Source organism: Falco peregrinus, chromosome 7 (genome assembly GCF_023634155.1).
Source record: "Falco peregrinus isolate bFalPer1 chromosome 7, bFalPer1.pri, whole genome shotgun sequence".
In the NCBI taxonomy this organism is placed as follows: domain Eukaryota; kingdom Metazoa; phylum Chordata; class Aves; order Falconiformes; family Falconidae; genus Falco; species Falco peregrinus.
This window is the reverse complement of record NC_073727.1, coordinates 45,415,352-45,436,481: the sequence shown is the minus strand read 5'-3', so window position 1 is coordinate 45,436,481 and position 21,130 is coordinate 45,415,352. Positions and strand designations below refer to the sequence as shown.

General features: G+C 39.9%; 1 protein-coding gene across 14 annotated transcripts in view; it reads right to left on the bottom strand.

The window, feature by feature from the left end:
- The window catches only part of SYNE1 (spectrin repeat containing nuclear envelope protein 1), a 317,016-nt gene that overhangs the window by 92,771 nt on the left and 203,115 nt on the right, over positions 1 to 21,130 (bottom strand). For 12 of the 14 annotated variants that reach the window (XM_055810929.1, XM_055810939.1, XM_055810935.1 and 9 more), the window contains 8 exons: positions 19,114 to 19,300; positions 17,766 to 17,905; positions 14,274 to 14,468; positions 13,083 to 13,223; positions 6,823 to 6,990; positions 5,811 to 5,972; positions 4,331 to 4,525; positions 690 to 863 (listed from right to left, as the gene is read on the bottom strand). In XM_055810929.1, coding sequence (XP_055666904.1) covers positions 690 to 863; positions 4,331 to 4,525; positions 5,811 to 5,972; positions 6,823 to 6,990; positions 13,083 to 13,223; positions 14,274 to 14,468; positions 17,766 to 17,905; positions 19,114 to 19,300 — 1,362 coding nt within the window. The remainder of the gene's footprint in view (positions 1 to 689; positions 864 to 4,330; positions 4,526 to 5,810; positions 5,973 to 6,822; positions 6,991 to 13,082; positions 13,224 to 14,273; positions 14,469 to 17,765; positions 17,906 to 19,113; positions 19,301 to 21,130) is intronic. The other 2 variants (XM_055810933.1, XM_055810937.1) reach the window with 2 other exon arrangements.

Genomic DNA, 21,130 nt, shown 5'->3' with positions numbered 1-21,130 from the left:
ATGTTATGACTGATCCAAGTCTTGTTAGGAAAAGTATATGCAATTACTCCTATTGTAGCAAAATGTTTTCCCTCAGTTGTTTTGGTATTCTGGGTTGAATAATATTATATTCATAAAAACAGTTACTACTCATTATTATACTTCAATTTTGAATGTATGTAGGGATTACTTGTGAAGAAAGCACTACACTGCCCCAGCCACCACTACTAATGCAAGTGTGTTATTCAGCTGGAAAAGGAGGAGTAGGAAAGTATACTGCAGGTGTTTTCATACCTATCAAGTCAGCTGTTCAACGACTAGCTTGAGTGGAGCAAAAACTGCAAGTGAAGCAAGTATTAGGCCTTTAAATGAAACCAAAATGCTCTCTGAAAGTTGCGGAGCTTCCAGCGGTCTTCCAGTCAGGATATCTTGTTTTCCTACTGCTACGTTTACATTTGCTGCCTAAAGCACTGTTTTTAGTCTTTAACTGAAGTAATGAGGAACAGGCTATATTTTATTTCACGATTCACGGATGACGTTAACTGAGCATGTATGAGGTGCTAACGAGCTCAGAAACTTCTTCCCCACTAACATGTTCGCACATCCCACTCAGTAAAGGTCTTAAGATTAATGCTCCGTATTTGTCTCTTCGTTCAGATGAAGCTATGTCCAGCCTGATCATCTCAATGTTACAGGACTGGCAATTTTACCTGACAGTCTACCAGCTGTGCTTCCATGTCCATAGGTTCCTCAGCAGTAACCAGAGCAGTGTCCAGCGTTGCTCGGGTATTGAGTAGCCAGTGGTCAAGCTCATCAGCTTCACAACGGTACCTTTGAAGAGCCTGCTCTTGCCGCTGTTCTTCCAGCTGCTCATTCAGTTTTTCCTAGAGGTACAAACTGCATTTTACTTTTTAAAGGAAATGCATCACAACCGTCACTTTTAAAAATTTTTCCCTCTGTCTCTCACAACTTTCTATATAGTATTTATGCCATAATAAGCCCTGTCTTTCCTAAGTTGGAAACCCTTACAAAATATTATTGTTTTGAATCGATGACCATGCTTTTCTGGTGACTGAAATTCTGTTTCAGTTCAGTCACTGTATTTCTACTTCCTTCACTAGATCTTTGCTATTACAGCCTCTAAAGATGAGGCCTTTTCTGCCTCCTCTTGCTGCTCTCCTTTGGGTTCCCCCCCACCTCCGATTCAGATTGCTCAGCTAGCACAGCACTGTTTGCTTAGGGAGAAAGATGCGTGGGGCCACCAAGCTGGGAGTGGGCTGCACGGAAAGGACAGCAGCTTTGCCTTTTTTGACAGCAGCAGGCTGTTAGCCTTATTGTCTCTCAAAAGAGGTGCGAGAGGGTATTTCAAGGACCCAACAAAAGAACCAGTGGACCTTCGGTGCAGCCACCATGGGTGAAGAGAAGACTGAAGAGCTGCCTACATTGTCTGGCCTCTCAGAGGATTCCTGGGCTGTGGGGTGTGGAAGGACATTAAGCTCCAATGGCTGCTGCAGCAAGGGCACCGCAGTAACACAGACTCCCTGGGCCATCTGTCAGCTGGTCCATCCATTTAACAGACAGGGAATGATCAGCAAGGCTTGCTCACTCTTTAGTAGTTCCATATGAATTTGAAAACTGGCTGAACACCTGGGCCCAAAGGGTGGTGATCAGTGGCCCAAAGTCTAGTGAGAGACCAGTAACAAGCCTCAGCATATTTACGGATGACATGAAATGGGAGGAATGGCTGAAACACCAGAGGGTTGTGCTGCCATCCAGATGGACCCTGACAGGCTGAAGAAATGGGCTGACAGGAACCTCATGAAGCTGAACAAAGGGAACTATGAAGTCCTGCCCCTGGGGAGCAACAATCCCAGGCGCCAGTATATATGCTGGAGGCCAATCTGCTGGAAAGCAGCTTGGCAGAAAAGGACCTGGGGGGTTCCTGGTGGATACTAAATTGAACACGAGCCAGCAATGGGCCCCTGTGGCAAAGGCTAATGGTATCCCAGGCTGCATTAGAAGGAGTGTTGTCAGCAGTTTGAGGGTTATCCTTCCCCTCTACATAACACTGGTGAGTCCATACCAGGAACGCTGCGTCCAGTTCTGGGCTTCCCAGTACAAGAGAGATACAGAGCTCTAGAAAGAGCAGAGGGGATTTCAGGAATAAGAAACAGGTAGAATGGGATGGCCAGAGGATGATACTTAGATGTATCAGACAATGTGGAACCTAAGCATGCTGCAAATGGTATGGAACAAGGGGAAAAAAAAAGACTACTGGATCTGGCTGGGATGTAGTTAACTTCATCGCAGTCTGTACAGTTCTGTGCTTTGCAACCGTGGCTAAAACTGTGCTGATAACATAGCAGTGTTTTGGCTATTGCTGAACAGTGCTTGTACAGCATTAAGGCTTTCTTTCCAACTGCGCCTCACAAAGTCCAGTAGGCTGAGGGTGGGCAAAAAGCTGGAAAAGGACATAGCCAGGACAGCTGACCTAAACTGATTGAAGTGATACTCCGTACCATATGAGATCATGCTCAGCAACAAAAGCTCAGAGAAAGGAGGGGAGAGGGGGGCATCTGTGGTTATGGTATTTGCCTTACCAAGCAACTGTCACGTGTGCTGAGACCCTGCTTTCCATGCAAGTGGCTAAACATCTGCCTGCTGATGGGGAAGTAGTGACTAAGTTCCTCATTTTCCTTTGCTTGCATGCACAGCTTTTCCTTACTTTATTAAGCTGTCATTATCCCAATCCATGAGTCTTTTTGCTTGCCTTCTATTTTTTCCCCATCCCACAGGAGAGGGGAGTGAGGGTGGGTGTTTGGCTGCTGGCCAGGTTCAACCTACCACACTTCTACAAGGAAAATCAGACCAGTATGTGCAGGGCAAATCCCTCACAGGAAAGTGGTTGCACAGCTTTTCTGAATTTTAAAGGAAAAATTACTAATTACATGTTAGAATAATTTAATAAACAATGATAGTTAAGTGTCTCAAAAATCTAGAGCTGAACAAGGCTCTCAAGCTCTAGTTATTTAAATTAGGTCCATAGAAAGAACAATATTACCAACCCACACCCTCTACAACAAAACGTTTTCATTACCTGTTCTATCTGTATTTCTACATTTACAGCCCTGCAGTGTTCTGGAAGATTTTATCTGTGAAATCAGAGCTATAAAGGGCACAGGTAAAATTACTGAATATTGTCTACATAGTACACATTATTTCTTAGCCAGGATTATTGGGGCATACTTGTGCTATTGTATCAAAGCAACTGTCAGAATCCTAACCACAGTTAAGAGTAGTATATTTGATTCATGCATTATCTTGAAATTATTAGTTAACATCCCCTCCTACATATTATCAAGAAGTTTGTAGGATCCTTTACGGGGTGCAAGCTATAAACAGTAAGATCTACTTCCACTCCCTTTTAAGTAAAAGTTATTTTTGTTCTAAAAAGGAAAAACTTAGTGTTATTTTTTATGAATAACAAAGACATTTTCTAAGGACCTATTCACTATTTCAGGTGACTGCACAGAACTAATGCAGCTGATGCACCCTGGGACTTCCCTGTGACCCACTGTCATGGTTTAACCCCAGTCGGCAACTAAGCACCATGGTTTAGATCCATAGGGCCAGTTCTCATTCAGTCTTTCAGAATCAATTGATGCTGGAAATTATGAAGGCAGCAGTTGCTGTCTTTGTGAATGCACTGCTGCAGTTCTTAGTAGTACAGCAGTAAAGCTGCCCTGCAGTGTTCAAAGTAGTCAAACTGTAGCCAGCTTTAGCACGACTGCATTTTCCCACCTGTATAAGATACACAACATTCCTGTATGTAAATCACCTTTGTATTAAAGGATTTTTGGTAAAGCTGGTAGACAAAGAAATAAAGGGGCGCGTCTTCCATAATAAAAGTTTGCATGTGAATCACTGGGAAGATGAGTGTAGACAACAATGCAACAGTTTGGAAGAGGTGTTATTTCTTGTTTTAAGCTTTCTCCTTCTCTGGTCTCCCAGTTTGGACATGTGACTCTTCAAAAGTTTACTGCAGATAACATGACTTTTAATACCTGCACTTCATTACTTCTTCTTGTGGATATTAAAAAACCCCAAAATATGACACCTACAGTGTGTTTCCAAGTTCCTTCTGGTTAGTTATCACCTAGCATCAGATGAGGGTCTTGCTAGAAAAGAATGTAAGTTATTAGCCAAAGGAATTCTGAGAAATGAGCAGAACTGAAAATGACTTTTTAAATTATTAGCATTCAATGGTGACTATGGACTTTGTTGAAAGTACACGTCTGCCAAAAGTGGCTCTCAAAATCTGGAATGTGATCCAAAAGGTTTTTTCTTGTACCTCTAATAGTTGTCGTTTTCCCGATGCCTTCATTCGAATAGTGGCCATTCGTTCTGCCAAGACTGTGAGAGTGGACTGCAATGCCAGCTGATCAGCAGCTTCTGCATCCAGTGGTTCTGAAACTAGCTCCTGGGCTAATGATGTCTGAAGCTCAGTGATTTCTTCTTGTAACATTAAAATCTCATCCATCAAAGCCTATTTAGAAATGAGAGCGGAGAAAGTATTCATTTCATTTATGAGTGAGAAGAAAGTGCCTCAGGAGGCACAGGTTTAACACAAATTTCAAGATGACTGTCTCAAGGGAGCATGATGAACGCAAAGTACTGTATATCACTGCTGGTTTGGTAGAGTCAGAATTCGGAAGGACTGGGTCCTGCTTTTAGATGCTTAAGCTAGGACCATGCATCTGATAACTGAAAAACTGATTTCATTACTTATCTTAAATTTCAAATGTATCATGAGACGGAATTCTTTTGAAAACATTATACATACAGATTTATTCTTCCATCAAATTTTCTGCAGGGTATTCTAGCACATACAGTGAAGATAATGTTAGTTAAGCGAGTGTGCGGTGAGAGAAACAGGGAAATGAATTAGCTTCCATCCTGAAACTTATTAACTGGAAAAGAACATAGAGCAATAGATGAAAACATCGAGATTAACTCCATGGTGTAAAAGTTCCTCCTATCATTCTCATCCTATAAAAAAGTTTCCAAGATACCTACAAAATGATGCTGCATTACCAATACCTTACAGAAGATGCCTTACCTTCATGCCTGATAATACATACACATTAGATGCACAGCACATCAGACAGTACTGCAAAAGCCAAATGTTACCCTTTTCAGGTCATGGAGTTCCTACTGAAATGAGAACTGGCCCCACCAGATAGTTTCAAGCTATCAGATAGAAGGCTTAGAGGATTACAACTTGGACATGTGTCAAGATTGGTTACTTGATAAAGTATTCTTTTATTATTCAGAGCATCATTTCTCAAGACTTCCCTTGAGAGGCAATTTTTTGTGTCTTTTGGTTTATTTTGTTTATTTTGTTTAACAAGGCAAAGATTGTATTTAGATCAATTTACAATGCATCAGTATCGGTTATGATCTTAGTAAACACAGAAACATTATACATAGTTGATATACACTAGTAGCACTGACGCTGAAGAACAGCATGAATAGGTGCCACTGAACGCAATCTTGAAAAAAAGATTTTGGTGAAAATTTTGCCAGGACAAACTCTTATGGTCTATTTTACTTTCTTAAAAGGCTACTTCTTAAAAGAATCCCCATTACACCATCTTTAGAACAGCAGGAAGTCCAGAAAGGCAAGACACAGTTAAGAGAGAAGGTTCATACAACTAATACATGTTTTTGAGTCATCCAGCCATGAAGAACACTACTGTCTAAAAAAAGGGAACTAAAGATACACAGATAACGCATGCCCTCCCTCTATTTCTCACATGTTAAGTTTCTACCTGATGTTCGGCCATCTGGCTCTCCGGGCTTTTGGCTGATTCCAGACTTTCATTTAGTTTGATCTCAATAGTCTCCATTTTTGTGGATATAGACTGGAGTGTGTCCTGGTATTTCTGTTGACGCTCAAGGGCTTCATAGAGTGTGCGCTGCTTTTCACTGATCTGAAGAGGAATGGAAAATATACATTCTGACCTCTGACACAGAATCTGCTTTTTCTTCATATGTCCCTAGGCTTACGAGGTCATCTTCGTACTTCCCTAGGCTTACGAGATTAAAACCAAAAACTTGATTAAAGTTTTAAAAAGTATAAATCATAAAAACAAAATATCCATTCAACAGTTGGCCTTGATGATTTCAAAGGTCTTTTCCAACCTGAATTATTCTATGATTCTGTAATATTAAAAATATGTATCTATTTAAATATCATCAGCCAAATTCTAGGTTCTGTGACTGCAAAAAATGGAGTCTAATAAGCAGGGAAAACCTAGGCACATTCTCATGCCTTTTTTTAGATCTTATGCACTGAAACATATGGATGTACACTATTTGCTAGAAACACAGTTCTTACTATGCCACAAAAGAATTAAAATTTATAGCATACAATCAAAACTTTGACCATTTTCATACATCACTGAACGATTACACCGCACTACTATGCGAAAATGCGTTAAGTTGGCTCAGTATTTGGAGAAACTGGATTCTTGGGTCTTTTTTGCCAACTCATCTGGCATAAGTGGACTTCCCTGTTAGGTTATGGAATATAGTCTGACAATAGCCAATGTTTCTGAAGGTAATTATCAGCATTAATGACCTGATTTTTTTCTTAATGGAGGTCTACCCTGCACAGGCTATCAAACAAAGAACAAAGATAATATCCCATCACAACTAACTAATTCTTGTTACCACCTGAAAACCAAGAATTGTGGAGAAGAATATGAGCTAAGCCAGTTCTTTACATCTTATTCCTTACAGTCTAGCTGATTATTTTGAACCCTCCAGATGAAGACTTACCACATTTTTCAGAGTTTCCCAAGAACGCTGCAAATCATCTAATTTGGCACTAGCAGCTGATTCTAAGCCTGGTTCATAAAACTCCTGGGAGGCTGAAGTGCTGGGTTGAATTTTAGCAGCTTCTGTCTGCAACTGTTCAGCAGATAAGGCTTGGTAATAAGCAATGTCCTAAAAGCATGAAGCACATTATTGCACTTTCTAAACAAATTACACTGCGTAAACAGCCCCCACCTCACACCCCACATACTGCCCTATTGCATATATCCATGAAAATAAAACCCACAAAGCGAAAAATCACCAGGAAAACTCTGAGTAACACAATAAATAAGTATTTAATAGTAGTATACCGAGTATGGTTTGGAGCTTCACTATAATGAAGATTGTGGATGCAAATTTTTCATGTTCATATTAGCTCAGAGGTACAGGAGGCAAATCTAGACAGACAAGGAAAAGCATGAGGGGAGTGGTCCAAGTGGGAGTGTTGTTGTAGCATCATCACAACTACACATGGGGGAAACCCACCACAACAGACAGTGGGTTATGGTACTGTAGATGACAAAGAATATCACTCTAACAAACACTAGCACAGAGAAGGCAACAGAAGAACCAAAAAAGAATATGCTGAAGGACTAGTCAATGATGTAAGAAAGAATATGAAGCACTAGCTTATAGTAAGCCTTCAAACAAACGGGTACTCTGAACTTAGAAAAGACAGTGGGAGAAGAGACCAAACATGCTAAGGAAAATTGGCAAATGTTCAAATTACTGTTGAAAATGCAGGACAGAACTGTTTCTCAGCAAAATTTCTATACTTAGTGTACGGGAATTCCTTCAACTATTGCAGGTGGACAATGAAAAAGGTCTATAGAAAATGTAAAAGTAAGGAAACATGCACAGTATCTACATTTAAGTCAAGAAAGCAGATTTGATGACAAGGATTATTGAAAACTGAAACCATGTGTGACTGTTACCACTACACCTATTTGGATGGTGAAAAATTCTGCAGTCTTCCTTCTTCTGACTTCGCAGCCCCACTTGGTGAACTATGCTCCAGACCAAGCAACACAGCAGCTGTTGTCCAGTTTCCTCAATAATTTTGAATTTGTAAATGCTCGTGATGGAATTTTTAAGACACAGTTTTGCTGCCCGTGAAATTAGTAAGAGATTTTCCAGTGATTTCTGTTAGGTTGGCCCAAGCCCTCCTTTCAGGGACCTCTATGAGTTATCACAATATTTGCATGAAAAGTTGCTTATAAACTACTGAAAAGTGTACTTAGAAAATCCTCCTCCAATCATTTCAAATTTCTTCTTTCCTGACCCTGTATGATCGGGAGGAAAATTCAGCATGTTGAGCCACGTGACTGAGCGAAAACTAAGTGCCTTTTGGTTGGCAGCTTACAGAGCTGTGTCTACCAACCAGACTGCAGACCATTTGCTGTACTGCAAACGTTAAATGTGTATAGATACAAATTCCCAAAGAGTGGTGGTGAATGGAGTTAAATCATGTTGGCAACCAGTCACAAATAATGTTCCCCAGGGCTCAGTACTGGGGTCAGTTCTGTTCAGTATCTTTATCCATGATCTGGACAAGGGGATGGAGTGCACCCTCAAGAAGTCTGCAGATGACACTAAGTTGTGTGGGAGTGTTGATCTGCTTGAGGGCAGGAAGGCTCTGCAGGGGGACCTGAACAGGCTGGACCGATGGGCTGAGGGCAATTCTATGACGTCCAACAAGGCTCAGTGCTGGCTCCTGCACCTGGGTTACACCAGCCCCACACAGCGCTACAGGTTGGGGCAGAGCGGCTGGAAAGGGCCTGGTGGGAAAGGGCCTGGGGGTGCTGGGTGACAGCCATGAGCATGAGCCAGCAGCGTGCCCAGGTGGCCAAGGGGGCCAACAGTGTCCTGGCTGGTGTCAGAAGCAGTGTGGCCAGCAGGACGAGGGCAGTGATCGCCCCCCTGTACCCGGCACCGGTGAGGCCACACCTGGAACCCTGTGTTCAGGTTGGGGCCCCTCACTGCAAGGCAGACACTGAGGTGCTGGAGCGTGTCCAGAGACGGGCAACGGAGCTGGGGAAGGGTCTGGAGCACAAGTCTGATGGGGAGCGGCTGAGGGAACTGGGGGTGTTTAGCCTGGAGAAAAGGAGGCTCAGGGGGGACCTTGTCACTCTCTATGGCCGCTTGACAGGAGGCTGTAGTGAGGTGGGTGTTGGTCTCTTCTCCTGCGTAACAAGTGATGGGACAAGAGGAAACGGCCTCAAGTTGTGCCAGGGGAGGTTTAAAGTGGGTATTAGGAAAAATGTCTCACCAAGAATGTTGTCAAGCATTGGAACAGGCTGCCCAGGGAGGTGGTTGAGTCACTATCCCTGGAGGCATTTAAAAGACCTGCAGATGTGTCACTTAGGGACATGGTTTAGTGGTGGACTTGGCAGTGCTAGGTTAATGGTTGGACTTGATCTTAAAGGTCCTTTCCAAACTAAAGGATTCTGTGATTCTATTCTATACCTGAAGGAAAGGTGCAAAGAAGGTACAGCCAGGATCTTTTTGTGGTGCCCCGTGACAGAACATGAGGTAACATGCACAACTGAAACACAGGAGGTTCCCTCTGAATATCAGGAAAGATTTTTTTACTGTGAGGGAATGACTGAGCACTGGGACAAGCTGCCCAGGAAATTTTTGCAGTCTTCATCCCTGGACATACTCAAAACTCACCTGCATATAGTCCTGGAAAACCTGTTGTATGTGGCCCAGCTTGAGGAAGGGGGTTGGAACCAGATGACCTCCAGACATCCCTTTCAACCTCAACCATTCTGCAATTCTGTTTAGGTACTAAACCAGACTACTTCTGAAGTAGCAGAGCTCAGAGTATAATTAGGATCCTGATTTGGAGCAGAATCTTTATTTCCCAATGCTATTTCAATACGTTATCTAATATCATATGTGAACAAAACCAAACAAGCTCTGGAAAAGCATTGAAGCCAGGTTACTCCCATCACACTGACCAAAAGTGTCAAAGAAGGTAATTCTTTCAAAGGCAATAACTGGGAATCTTGAAAAATTTAATGATGAAAGTGCTCATAATGTCAAAGAGCCAACAGGGAATAAGTAACAGCCTAGAACAGCACTCAGTACTGCAATTTCAGGATTTTTTCTCTGATCACAAGCCATCTTTCCAAGTTGCAGTGAAAAATTGCACCAGTGCAGGCAACTTCTCATTTTGTCTGCAGCTACTCTCCATCCCTTAGCTAGTCCTCTCTCAAGGCCAACAAAAAAGCTGTGCTTTTGAGACTTCTTAATCACAGTTTCCAGAATAAAGGACTTGCTATTACACAGAGGGAAAAGCAATCCTTCCCCATCTTTTCAGCTACTTTCTGGAGCATAGAACATTGCAGGGTTTTTTGGCAGAGCTTTCACATGATGGTGGTGTGAATCCAGATGTTCTTAGAAGTAACAGATTTTGTTGCCCCTATAAAGGCCCTAACATCTAATGCACGTTTTTATGAAAATTAGCCAATGAACAGCACTCAATAGGATGTAAGGGCAAAGGGTGCGTTTAGATTCCAGAAGATATTTAACAAGGACTGTTGCACCCTAGATGGGTTTTCATAAGGGAAGGAAAAAGAATGATTAAGTAGGCTGTGTAGAAGAAGAAGATAGAAAGACATTGACAGTGACCCAGTGCTGAAGACTTGAATTACACAATTAGCTGTGGCCTTCAAGGCTTTGTGTCAACACTTCAGGTTTTCCAGTTCAACTGCTCTGCACTGTGTATCTGGAAAACAAGTTTTAAAAAATGTGCCAAATTTTAATCAACTGTATCTTGAGAAGTTTTAGCCCCAAAGGATTCTTCTTCAGTACTACAGCACAGATGAAGTGTCTGATTTTGCTATATATCAGAATAAACTGTTATTTTATATATATCATATATATATGAAATATATATCAGAATAAACTGAAGGACTATTATCTATTGCCAAAATATTTTATACTATGAAATTCCTCAGTCTTCTTAAAATTAACATTTTTATATTTCCCACCATCACATTATTTTTAGAGGAGTTCCAGTATAAAACAAACAACCTGGGCAACTGTTAATTTACACTAGTGCTAGAACTCTCATGTTCTTGTATTTATAGTTATTTTAATCTATTTCAATACGTAGAGCCAGTATTTTCACTAATATGTCGTTGGCACTGGTTTTATATTATCATTACCTGTTAGTGATGTAAAAATAGTGCACAGATGTCTGAATTCAGACTAACTGCATTTCACTATTAAGAGATACTATGAAACCCTGATGAAAGACTGTATAAAGATTATTAGGGATTAATTTAAAAACAGTCTTAACACCCAACCTTTCCCTCCTCAACCCTTACTTCCTAAGAGCTTTTAGTTTTTTTCCTAGAGTTCCTGTTCACATGTTTTTCTGGTACTTTGCAGACGATTTTCCTGTGAGAATTTATTTCTCTGAACACTGGCTACTTTTTAAACCAAAATATTTCGAAATCAGTTTTGCTGAGTCTCATTGAATACAAAATATTTTCAACTTACATTTAAGCTTCTAATTCACTAATCTCTAGCATATATTTTTTTAACCAACCTTCTTTCCTGAAGTCTCCCTGGGCACTCATCGTGATCAGCACTGGTAGTTTCATAGCTTCTTTAGTTTTAGTCTCATCTGAGTATGAACCTAAGTATTTTGTAAGTAAACCACTGCATTTTGGAATGTTCTTCCGCCTACTGTTTAGTACATGCAGTTTGTTTCAACATTAACCACACTGAAGAAACCTTCATCTGCAATTTTTTTAGATTATTATAACACCATCAATTTTATGATATTTTAAAGATCAAATTTAAGATCTTCTGCTACATGAAAGACATCATTTTTTTGTTCAATTTTGTCCTAGTAAATCACAGGTTCTAAAACCTGCATTTTAGTGTCAGTTCATGGTACAACAGCACCTTCACTGGGTTTTCCTTATTATTAGTTACTGGAGTTGTTAGCTTGGTTTTACATTTTCAGAGAAATGTAATGAACTGACATTGGTCTTGTTTATTAGGAAGCAAGCTGCTCTTCATCCTTTTTCACCGATTAACACTGTCATGAGATTTTTGTGCTGAAATGTATAGCTGCTTTTCAACTATAAGTAAATTTTACTGGGAAAGTTCTGATTATCTGAAATGATGGAACACCAGAAAAATCCTTATAATGCATTATATAAAATTTTTATAGAGCTGTTGAAGATTTTTTCACCATTCTTACTATCTCACCTTAGTATTCTTTCTCACATCAGCTCATGAATATAAATCACTTATACTTAGCAACTTCTATAGCAACATATGCATCCTTGAAATCAGTGGAAGGAATCAACAGACATCTTGTTCAGACTTTCCTAATTTTACTCAGCAATGCAACGCAACACACTCTACCCTTGAAGTCTGCAGTGGTCGATTTTGGAAGCAGTCACAAATGCAAAACCAAGAAAACAACCACAAAACCCACAACATGATGAGCTCAGTGAGGTGGTGACTACTCCTAAGGCTCATTTCTAAACTTCTAAAACTTAACTTCTAAAGCTTTTATGTGTGCTTTCACATGCATGATGCTCAGCATGCTGGTTCACTGCTTGCTTTTTTAATGAATGCTGATGCACACTTCCTCCCATTAAAAGTGCAAGAGCCCTCAGTTTTGATTTAAAAATCTAACTTCAGTGATTTCACTGATCTACCTCACTAGCACTTAAAATGGACTGTCATGGAAAGTATGGAATGAACACCACATGGGGAAAAAAATACATGAAAGTTAATACTTGAAATGGTATTAAGTAGAAAGTATCAGATAGTGACTTCAACACTACAATGTACAGTAAGACAGACGTATATGGACATAATGCAATGTTTTATTAAGGGGGGCACAAAACTGCATATTTTCTCAGGATGCAAAATTCCATTGAGTACTACTGAGAAAATTAAGTTATAAATGGAAAATAGTAGTCACATGGAAGAGCTTTGTAATTGTCACTTAAAATTTATTTTTAAGAACAGTGAATAGCTGTAAAACCAGATTTATACATTTTTGAATCAGAAGTCAGTGTCTGTATCCGTTTTGAACTACAACCCGAAGGTTCAGTTAGGTTAGAAGTTAAGCCTCAGTTCCTTGGAGCTATATGTAAATATTTTTCCAGAGGATTAAATAAACCATCTGTGGAATGGAATCATGCATGTCTGAGATAAAAGTAGAACGAATGCCAAGAGGGAGGTACCTGGTTAACAGAAGCATCTGTATTAGCCACAGGTGAGGGAGAGCGACAGGCAGGTGGAGAAGAAATCTCACTGTTGGTTCCCTCCTCCCCAGACTCCTCAGTGACAGGGGAGAGCAGCGTGTGACAGCGACCAGCAGTCATCTGCCACAGGAAAAGCAACCCCAGAGCACAGGAAGAAAATCAGTTACCTCAGCTTAGGTTTGACTTATACTGATATCAAAACAAGAAACACAAACATGGCCAGAACTACCATGACATTATTTAGTCCTTTTCATGCTTTTACATTTACCAGTTTAAAAATCTGATTGAATCAATAGTCTCATTTACTTGTCATACTTCAGTATGAACACACTCCCGTGTACCCTAATGAATTTAAAAGCAAATGTATAGCAAGCAACTTAATAATAACAAATAGAGTTTGCCTAAACGTCTTTTAATATAATCATTGTTTCATATGTAAGTACTATGGAGAGCCACAAAATAACGCTGCATTGGCCTCAGTATCCAGGCCTGGATAGAACAGCATGGAATAGACTTGAAATATAGAATACACAGAATACAGTAGCAACATACTTTTCTTGCTTCCCCAATGCTGTTATACAGTGATAAATCCTGAAATCTGCACTCTATTTTGACTCAGATCCCAACAGCACCAGCAGTATGTTTGTAATGAGACCCAGACAGAAACAAACAAAAGCAGAGTAATCCAAATGTGAGGCCTATGGCAGTACTTTGCCAGCTTTCATTTCCAACACTCCCATCTGAGAATATAGCAGCATAATGTCAATTATCACATCAACATCTTAAGAGATTTAAAAACATGGTGTGTAAACCCTACACACTGCAAGATAATATTTATTCTGGTTTTATCTTATTACTGCAATTCAGTAGTTTCTTAGTGTTTGCTCGTGCATGCTGACAGCCACAAAAAAGCACTTTATTTGCATCCTGTTACAGACAACTTCCGCTGTTCGTCTGTTAAATTACTTCATCCTTTATCAACAATCTTGAAAACCCATATAAAGCAAAATACAGTAAGGGGAAGCTGCAACTTGTTTGATTTGCCACACTTCAGCCATTTCAAAAGCAAAATATAGCTGTGAGCTGCAGCAATTTGCTACACAGGAGCATGGCAACGCTGCAGCAGCAAGCAGCTCGGATAAGCTGTATGGAGAGTAATGCATTCCTTACCATAACCACCGAGGGGTGAGTGGGGTGTGCTGGAAGCAGGTCTGAATCCAGCTCCTCCATTCCCTCTGAAAGCCCCTCCACTTCTGTCACTGTCAGCAGCATGGTGGCATGTTTTGCTTTCATTGTCAGCATCTTGCACTTCGAATTCAAGGAAGCAATTTGCTCCTGGTATCCTCTGATCTTCTGAGCCAGCTCCTGAGGAAACATATTTTTTCCCCTAATGCAGAGCCTGCCCATAAAGGCCACAGGCGCCGCAGCATTTCAGCTTTCGTGGCAAAGGCGCGCTCTCCCCGGCGGGCCCAGCCGGGCCCATCCCAGCGCTGCCCCCGGGCACCGCACCAGCCTGCAGCCCGCGGAGGGAAGGGGCGGGCTGCGCCGGGCCGCACCGCAGAGCGCGGCGCGCTGGGGCCGCGCCGGAAAGCGCTGCCTGCGGAGAGCGCTGTGCATTGCGGAGGGGAGGGCGGGACAAGGCGCGCCTGCACCCAGCCCGAGCCTCACACAGTCTGTGGGCTCCAGGCTGCTGCAAAGGGCAACGTCTCTCCCTCTTCCTGTCCTATTTTTCTTCCCTGTCCTATTTCCATCTCTCTGAGGAAAACGAAGCTCCTCTGCACGGAGCGTGCCATGGAAATGAGGTCATGCGGTAACCGCAGCTGTAAAAAAAAAGCCCATTCAGCGCTCGCCAGAAAGAATGAATTGTTCAAACAATAACTCACAGGGTCTAACAAGATCAAATGTGATAGGAACAGTCACATAATAAGATTAAATGCAGGCTGGATTGTTTTTTGCAATGTTTGGATAAGCTGTATTTTAATCTTATTTTGGTTTTGTGTCAGTCTTCAGAGTTAAAGCTGAGCTGCACTCCGTACTAAACTTTCTTAAAAAAAGCTGGGGAATCTGATCTAAAGCACAGGTTTTTTTTAAAGTACTGGTTTTCTATGGCCATGAAACGGTCTATCTGCATGGCCAAACACCATCATAAGTTTAAGTTTAATCAGAGAAGAAAGATGGAAAACAATAGCCTTAGAAACTGACTTCTCTCCTACCCTGTACTGCTGCCCAGTTCACTGTCCAGTTTCAAAGCTTTAAATTAATACACTTAAAATAAAAAAATGGTGGAAGATTTTCACATTTCTGCCAAAGTTATTGTTCCTGTCTCCCTAGAGGCTCCATAACATGATAGAATTTTGATCTAGAAAGTGAAAACAGCATTTGTATAAGCTTGCCTGCTAAATCAGTGATTATGCATTTGAATATGTTTCTGCTTTGTTTTTATATCTGCTTTTATTTCTTCAACAATTACAAATTTTCAAGGAAAAACAGCAACAGAAGTTGCAAGACTGAGTAGCTATAATAATAAATAATTACAATATATTTTAAAAAGTAATTAAGATTACTGCTTCAGGCTGGTAACATGAAAACATTTTTTTTTGGTTGTGTAACATTTTCAGGAAACCATTTCCTTAAAATCACAGTGCAGTAAAGTCAGAAAGAAACACAAAGTTAGAAATGGAAGCAGCACAAAGACTGAGGATGACATTTTACTGCCTGGGTTTCAGCGGTACCTGGTCACTGTCATACCAGCAACAAAAGGAGTTCTCTTGGAGCTCGAAGCCTTAAACAAAGTCTTGAGTATAAAACATCAACTAGATCAATTGAAAACCAAACCGCAATCAAATGAAGCCATAACTTCAATGTCTAGCAGCTGGAATAGTTATCTGCTCTGTTTGGCAAGTACCACTCATTCACTAATGCTCAATGAATGACATCTCTGAGGTCCAGTAGGAAATTATTGTCATTCAATATACTGATTTAACTCCATCAATGTTACCAAGATACAATAACATTTGTGACATTATTGTCCAATGCACTGAGTACCTAACATACCTTTCTCAACTGAAAACAAAGAAAAAGAAAAGGAGGCAAAAATATGATTGTGAAAAAAATAAAGTGACTTATAAAAGCAATATCCTATGAGGTACTGTATTATCCATTAAAATAATTCACAAGTATAGAGATACTTGCCCACGTTCTTAACTGAAAGACTAAAAAAACACAATTCAGTAAACACACATATGCACCGTAACACAAGCTTCCTACAAATCAGGGTATCCTTTTCTTCTACGTTCTTCCTCTTATTTTAGTTCTAAATATAGCTACTACAAATGTCCCTTTAAGTTCTTGTTTGGGCAGGCTTCAACAGGGAACCTGGTAATTGATGTTTTCTTAAATTAATAACACTCAAACATCTTTACAGACTTGCTTTTTGAAACAACACAATAATATAGGGTTCAATATATCCCTTTTATGCTGTATTTTCCACGGGTATTTAGACGACAAAATATGAGACAAAAATATGCATCTCTCAGTCTTTCAAAACTCCTTACCCCTAAATGCGGAAAGCTTGCAAGTATGAAACCTGTCCACTCTGCTTGATTCTAACATTGCAAGAGTAAAGCTGCTGTCTTCCTGCAGACATTGAGAAGCCTCCTAGCTACTGAACTTGTTCAAATGCAGATGCTACCCCATTTTTAATTCATTTCTCCCTGCAGCATCATTCCTTCCTGCAGCAATATTACCCTGTAACGGCTGAAGTCACTCTCCTGCATTTGCTGTTCCAGAACATTTGAATAGAAAATAGTAGCATTATTAATTCAGTACTAAAAAACCCAGAAGTGTTTAAGCAAACTGCTCTGCATTGATACTAACTTTTGTAACAGGCTAGAAAATGAGCAACACATATAACATTATGTTACATTACATAATAGCATAAATGCTGTAATTCAAAGGGTAAAGAAATGGTGCCATCTGGTGCCAAGTGACACAGAGAGATCAGTGGTGCATTTTCTATCCCAAGAAATAAAAAGAAGACATGGGAAAGGGAAAGGGCAGGAGCTCCCATGAGGCTATTCCAACTCATTCAAGGGCTAATGATCAATGAGTTTGAGGGCAGGACCTGTAACTACATAGGACAAAACTCTTCCCAACAATTACTTTAAAAGAAGCCTTTGAAGCAAATGTCACAGAGTTTTCCTCCAAATCTACGGTGGTTTTCCTATGATTCAAGTTCCTTGGTGTTCTTTCACAAAATGTTACTAGGATGGAAATGAGTAAGTGCTTTAGGATATATATACATAGATACATATATAGTTTTTTATATATATGTAAGTATCACTGAACTAGAAGTGATCACCTAACATTGACTTCTGGGACATTTCTCAGTCAAGTACCTATGTTAAGTCCCTTAACTGTGCAGTGCTTTTGTTTGTCATAATGTTGCCTGGAGATTAAGATGTATCTAACTGAATAAACAAATTAATACTCCACACTATACTAATAGCATGATTTTCCTATCTCGTATTAAGTCTTATCTGCTCAAGGCTAGTTGAGTAAGTCTGAAAAGCTACTCAGCTAATTTATGACCATTGCTTATGAAGAAAATTTTTGGGTGTCAATGAACTGCCATTGAGCCCATGTTCATTTTGGCTCTCCTACCTCATGGTGTGAAATCTGGACCTGGAGCTCCTGTATGTTGCTGGTTGCTATTGGCTTGCCTTGGATCTCACGATGGGCACTCTCTATCATTTGCTGTAAATGTTTCATTTCTTGCTCATATTGCTCATACTGAACCACTGCTTCCTAGAGAGGGGAAAAAAAAATAACTTGAGTGTGTACATGAAAATAAATAATTACTTAGTCCAAGGATGACTGATCCCCCTTCTAAAGTGGAGCAAACATACATCTAACTGGCACTTGCATCTGGATAAACAAAGCTCGAATACAGTCAGGAGAAAGTCCATTCAGAAATATTGTGAACTGCAATGAATTCAATGGTTTCATTTATTTAACTATCTCCAAAAAACAGTTCACATAACATGATGTTTTAGACACCCAATTGAAGGAGCTAGAACTACTTCTTCCACAAGTGTCTGCACAAAACATACCCACCAAAAGATAGCATTGCCTAGTCTCGTGGGTTTACTATAAAGCATTTTCATCTGCTTTTACACTTCAAGTCTCCATTTATGAAGTGGAAACACTATAGGAAAAAATCAGATTTTACAGAAAATAAAACTGGGAGATAACTATGAAGATTGATTCAGACCATTATCCTACCAGTGTAACATCAGTTCTATTATAAATTCACCTGCAGTTTGTCTAAGTTGTTTTTAAAACTTTTCAGTGTGACATTTATTTTATGTAACTTGAAGCTCTGTGGTTGCACCCTAGCTCACTATGCATTTTTGTATCGCTAAATAGCAGGAAAGAAAAGCTTATTCTGTTCTTTTTTGGAAATACCTTGTACATGTTTAATTATGAATTCAAACAATCAAACTAAACCTCGGTTTCTTGTATTTAGCAAAATTTGAAAATGCAAATTTTAAAGATGATGGACTCCAAAATGACAAAGAAAATACACATTTTAAATAAAGAGAAAAATGTCATTATTTTTATCCTAGAAAGCTATTTCATTAACTCAGTAGTTTTTATGCAATCATTATACGCAGTTGATGTAACAATATACTAGTGTCGTTAACTGATTATATATATTATAAAATTAATCTGCATACAATTATATATTAGCTATTTGTTTAGTTAACCCTAACAGCATTAAAAAAAACTTAGCAAGAGAAGGGAACCAAGATGAGTCTGATGAGTAAATAATCAATTAACATGATCATGAATGTTAAAACCTCCAAAACCACGCAGGTTTAGTGGGGAACTCCCTAATGGGACAACATGGAAAAGAGGAATGCACAGCGGTATGAAATTCTCTGTTTTCATCACAAGTTGTATGGCACTGTTCAAGTTACTCTGAGTAATTTATGGGCTGGAGTTATACTTGCCTGCATGATGTTACACTGCTGAATGGCAGTGTGCTGCAGGCGGCTGGCCTCCTCCTGGAGCCGGAGGGCACTGTGGCACATTGGCAGGCCAGTGACCACCTCTTCGGGAATCCTCAGGGCACTCTGACATACTTGGACTGCGTGAACTTTTGGCTTCAGTGACTCCATTTCAGACAAAAGATGCTAGAAACAAAGTTAGTCAGTGCCACAGTAAGCCAGTTTTGCAGAACTCCCAGAGCATTTCATGCAGTGAAAGAAAAATAATGATCAATTCAAGCACTAAACCAAACAAATTTGACTATCTATTTTCTAAATTGAATACGATCTGGATATGCTTTCTCTGGAGTTGCTCATTCTGAAATAAGCATTCTTTTAAATATTTGTTAAGCAAAAAGCCCATAGAATAGGAATAAAAATAATTCATGAAAAAGCACAGTAGTACCTATTTCTTAGTGTATAAGTACAAAACATTTCTGTTAACATGTTTGGAAAAAATTTTTTACAAAAATCCACAAATCAAAGCAGAATAGATGTCATTTATGCATACACATATTTTAATGTTAAAATCCAAGCGGAACTCCTTGCTGAGACACAGAAGCACATTCTCAAACCAGTAAATTAATCCCGTTGCATTCACAGCCTTCCTTCGGAAATACAAACCATGGCTGAAAATGTTGCTTAAAATTCAAAAGGTAATCAAACAGAAAGAAACACAGCTACACAGAAATCTTTTCCTTTGAATAATCACGCACTGGATGCCTTTGTTAATAGTCTCTATTCCCTTCACAAAGTCCATTCAAGCTGTCTGTTCATATGCATGAGAAGGTTCTAAATGCAACGAGTGGAGAATAGATTTGGTCAGCATTCTTTTCATCTTCATCGGGGAGTTTAATGTATTCACAGATAGAAAAACAATTGAAACAAACAAAAGAAAAGTGACGTTGAGGAAAAGGACCTTAGCACATTAGAAAAAGATTTTAAGTTCAATAGATACAAATCAGCTAGACAAGTATGTGCCAAACAGGGAAAAAGAGACTAGTCACCTCCCTTCCCCTATGCCATATGCTGACAGATATCTAAGTGGGTCTGATGTGCATGCTGGTGAGAGGACTGTGGTTTGCTCTTTATTTCTGTGCCTTCATGACACATAGAGGATAATGTAACCAGAGATTTCGTATAATGACCTATTCCTCAGACATTACTGGTGAGGCCTGTCCTCTGGCAGGCCCCATACTGCTGGTAAAGGGTGACTTTATTGTGCAGTGGGCACCTAGAGGTACCCTGGGGACTGCACGCCAGCCAGGCACCCTCCAAGACCCCCTCTCTGGTTTGGTGAAAAAAGTGGGCAGGGGCTATTGCCCATTTCTCTACAAAAGAATGTCATACTGTGAGACCTGCTACAGCTAGAACAATGACCACACGTAAACAACCATGTAAACTCCATGTTCCTCTACTCTTACAGTGAGTGATGTGTTTCACTTACACTCTTCAATGCCACATTCTGAAATTTGGCTGCAAGTGCTTAGAATAAAGACCACATATTTTAATCCAAAAGGGAAGCTCTGCAAATTTACCTTTCATCCATATGTTTTTTCCATATGATTTTAATCCTGAAGTGGACCTGTTGACACTTAGTTTTTACTGGCACACTAAGACAGTTAAATCTCTATTAGCTTGCAGCAAGAAATATTTCTTAAGCAACTCAGAAAGCTCTAATTTGGGTTATTTTTCTTGTCACAAGACCAAGACCAAAAAAATCAAATTGACAAATTACTACAGTAGGCCAAGAGCAACACAGAGAGCAGCAATACCTTATGGAGGTAATTCAGCTAAACATACAAAAGTGTAACAGGGCTTAAGGAAGACTGAAAATTTTCCTTAGCTTTTCAATTGACTATTGCGGGAGCTAGCAACAGCCTCTCATTGCATCTCTATCTGTAAAATGGTGACAACAATCTATAGACTTCCTTTTGAAGTACTACTTTAAGAACTTGTTGATGAAAAACACTGGAC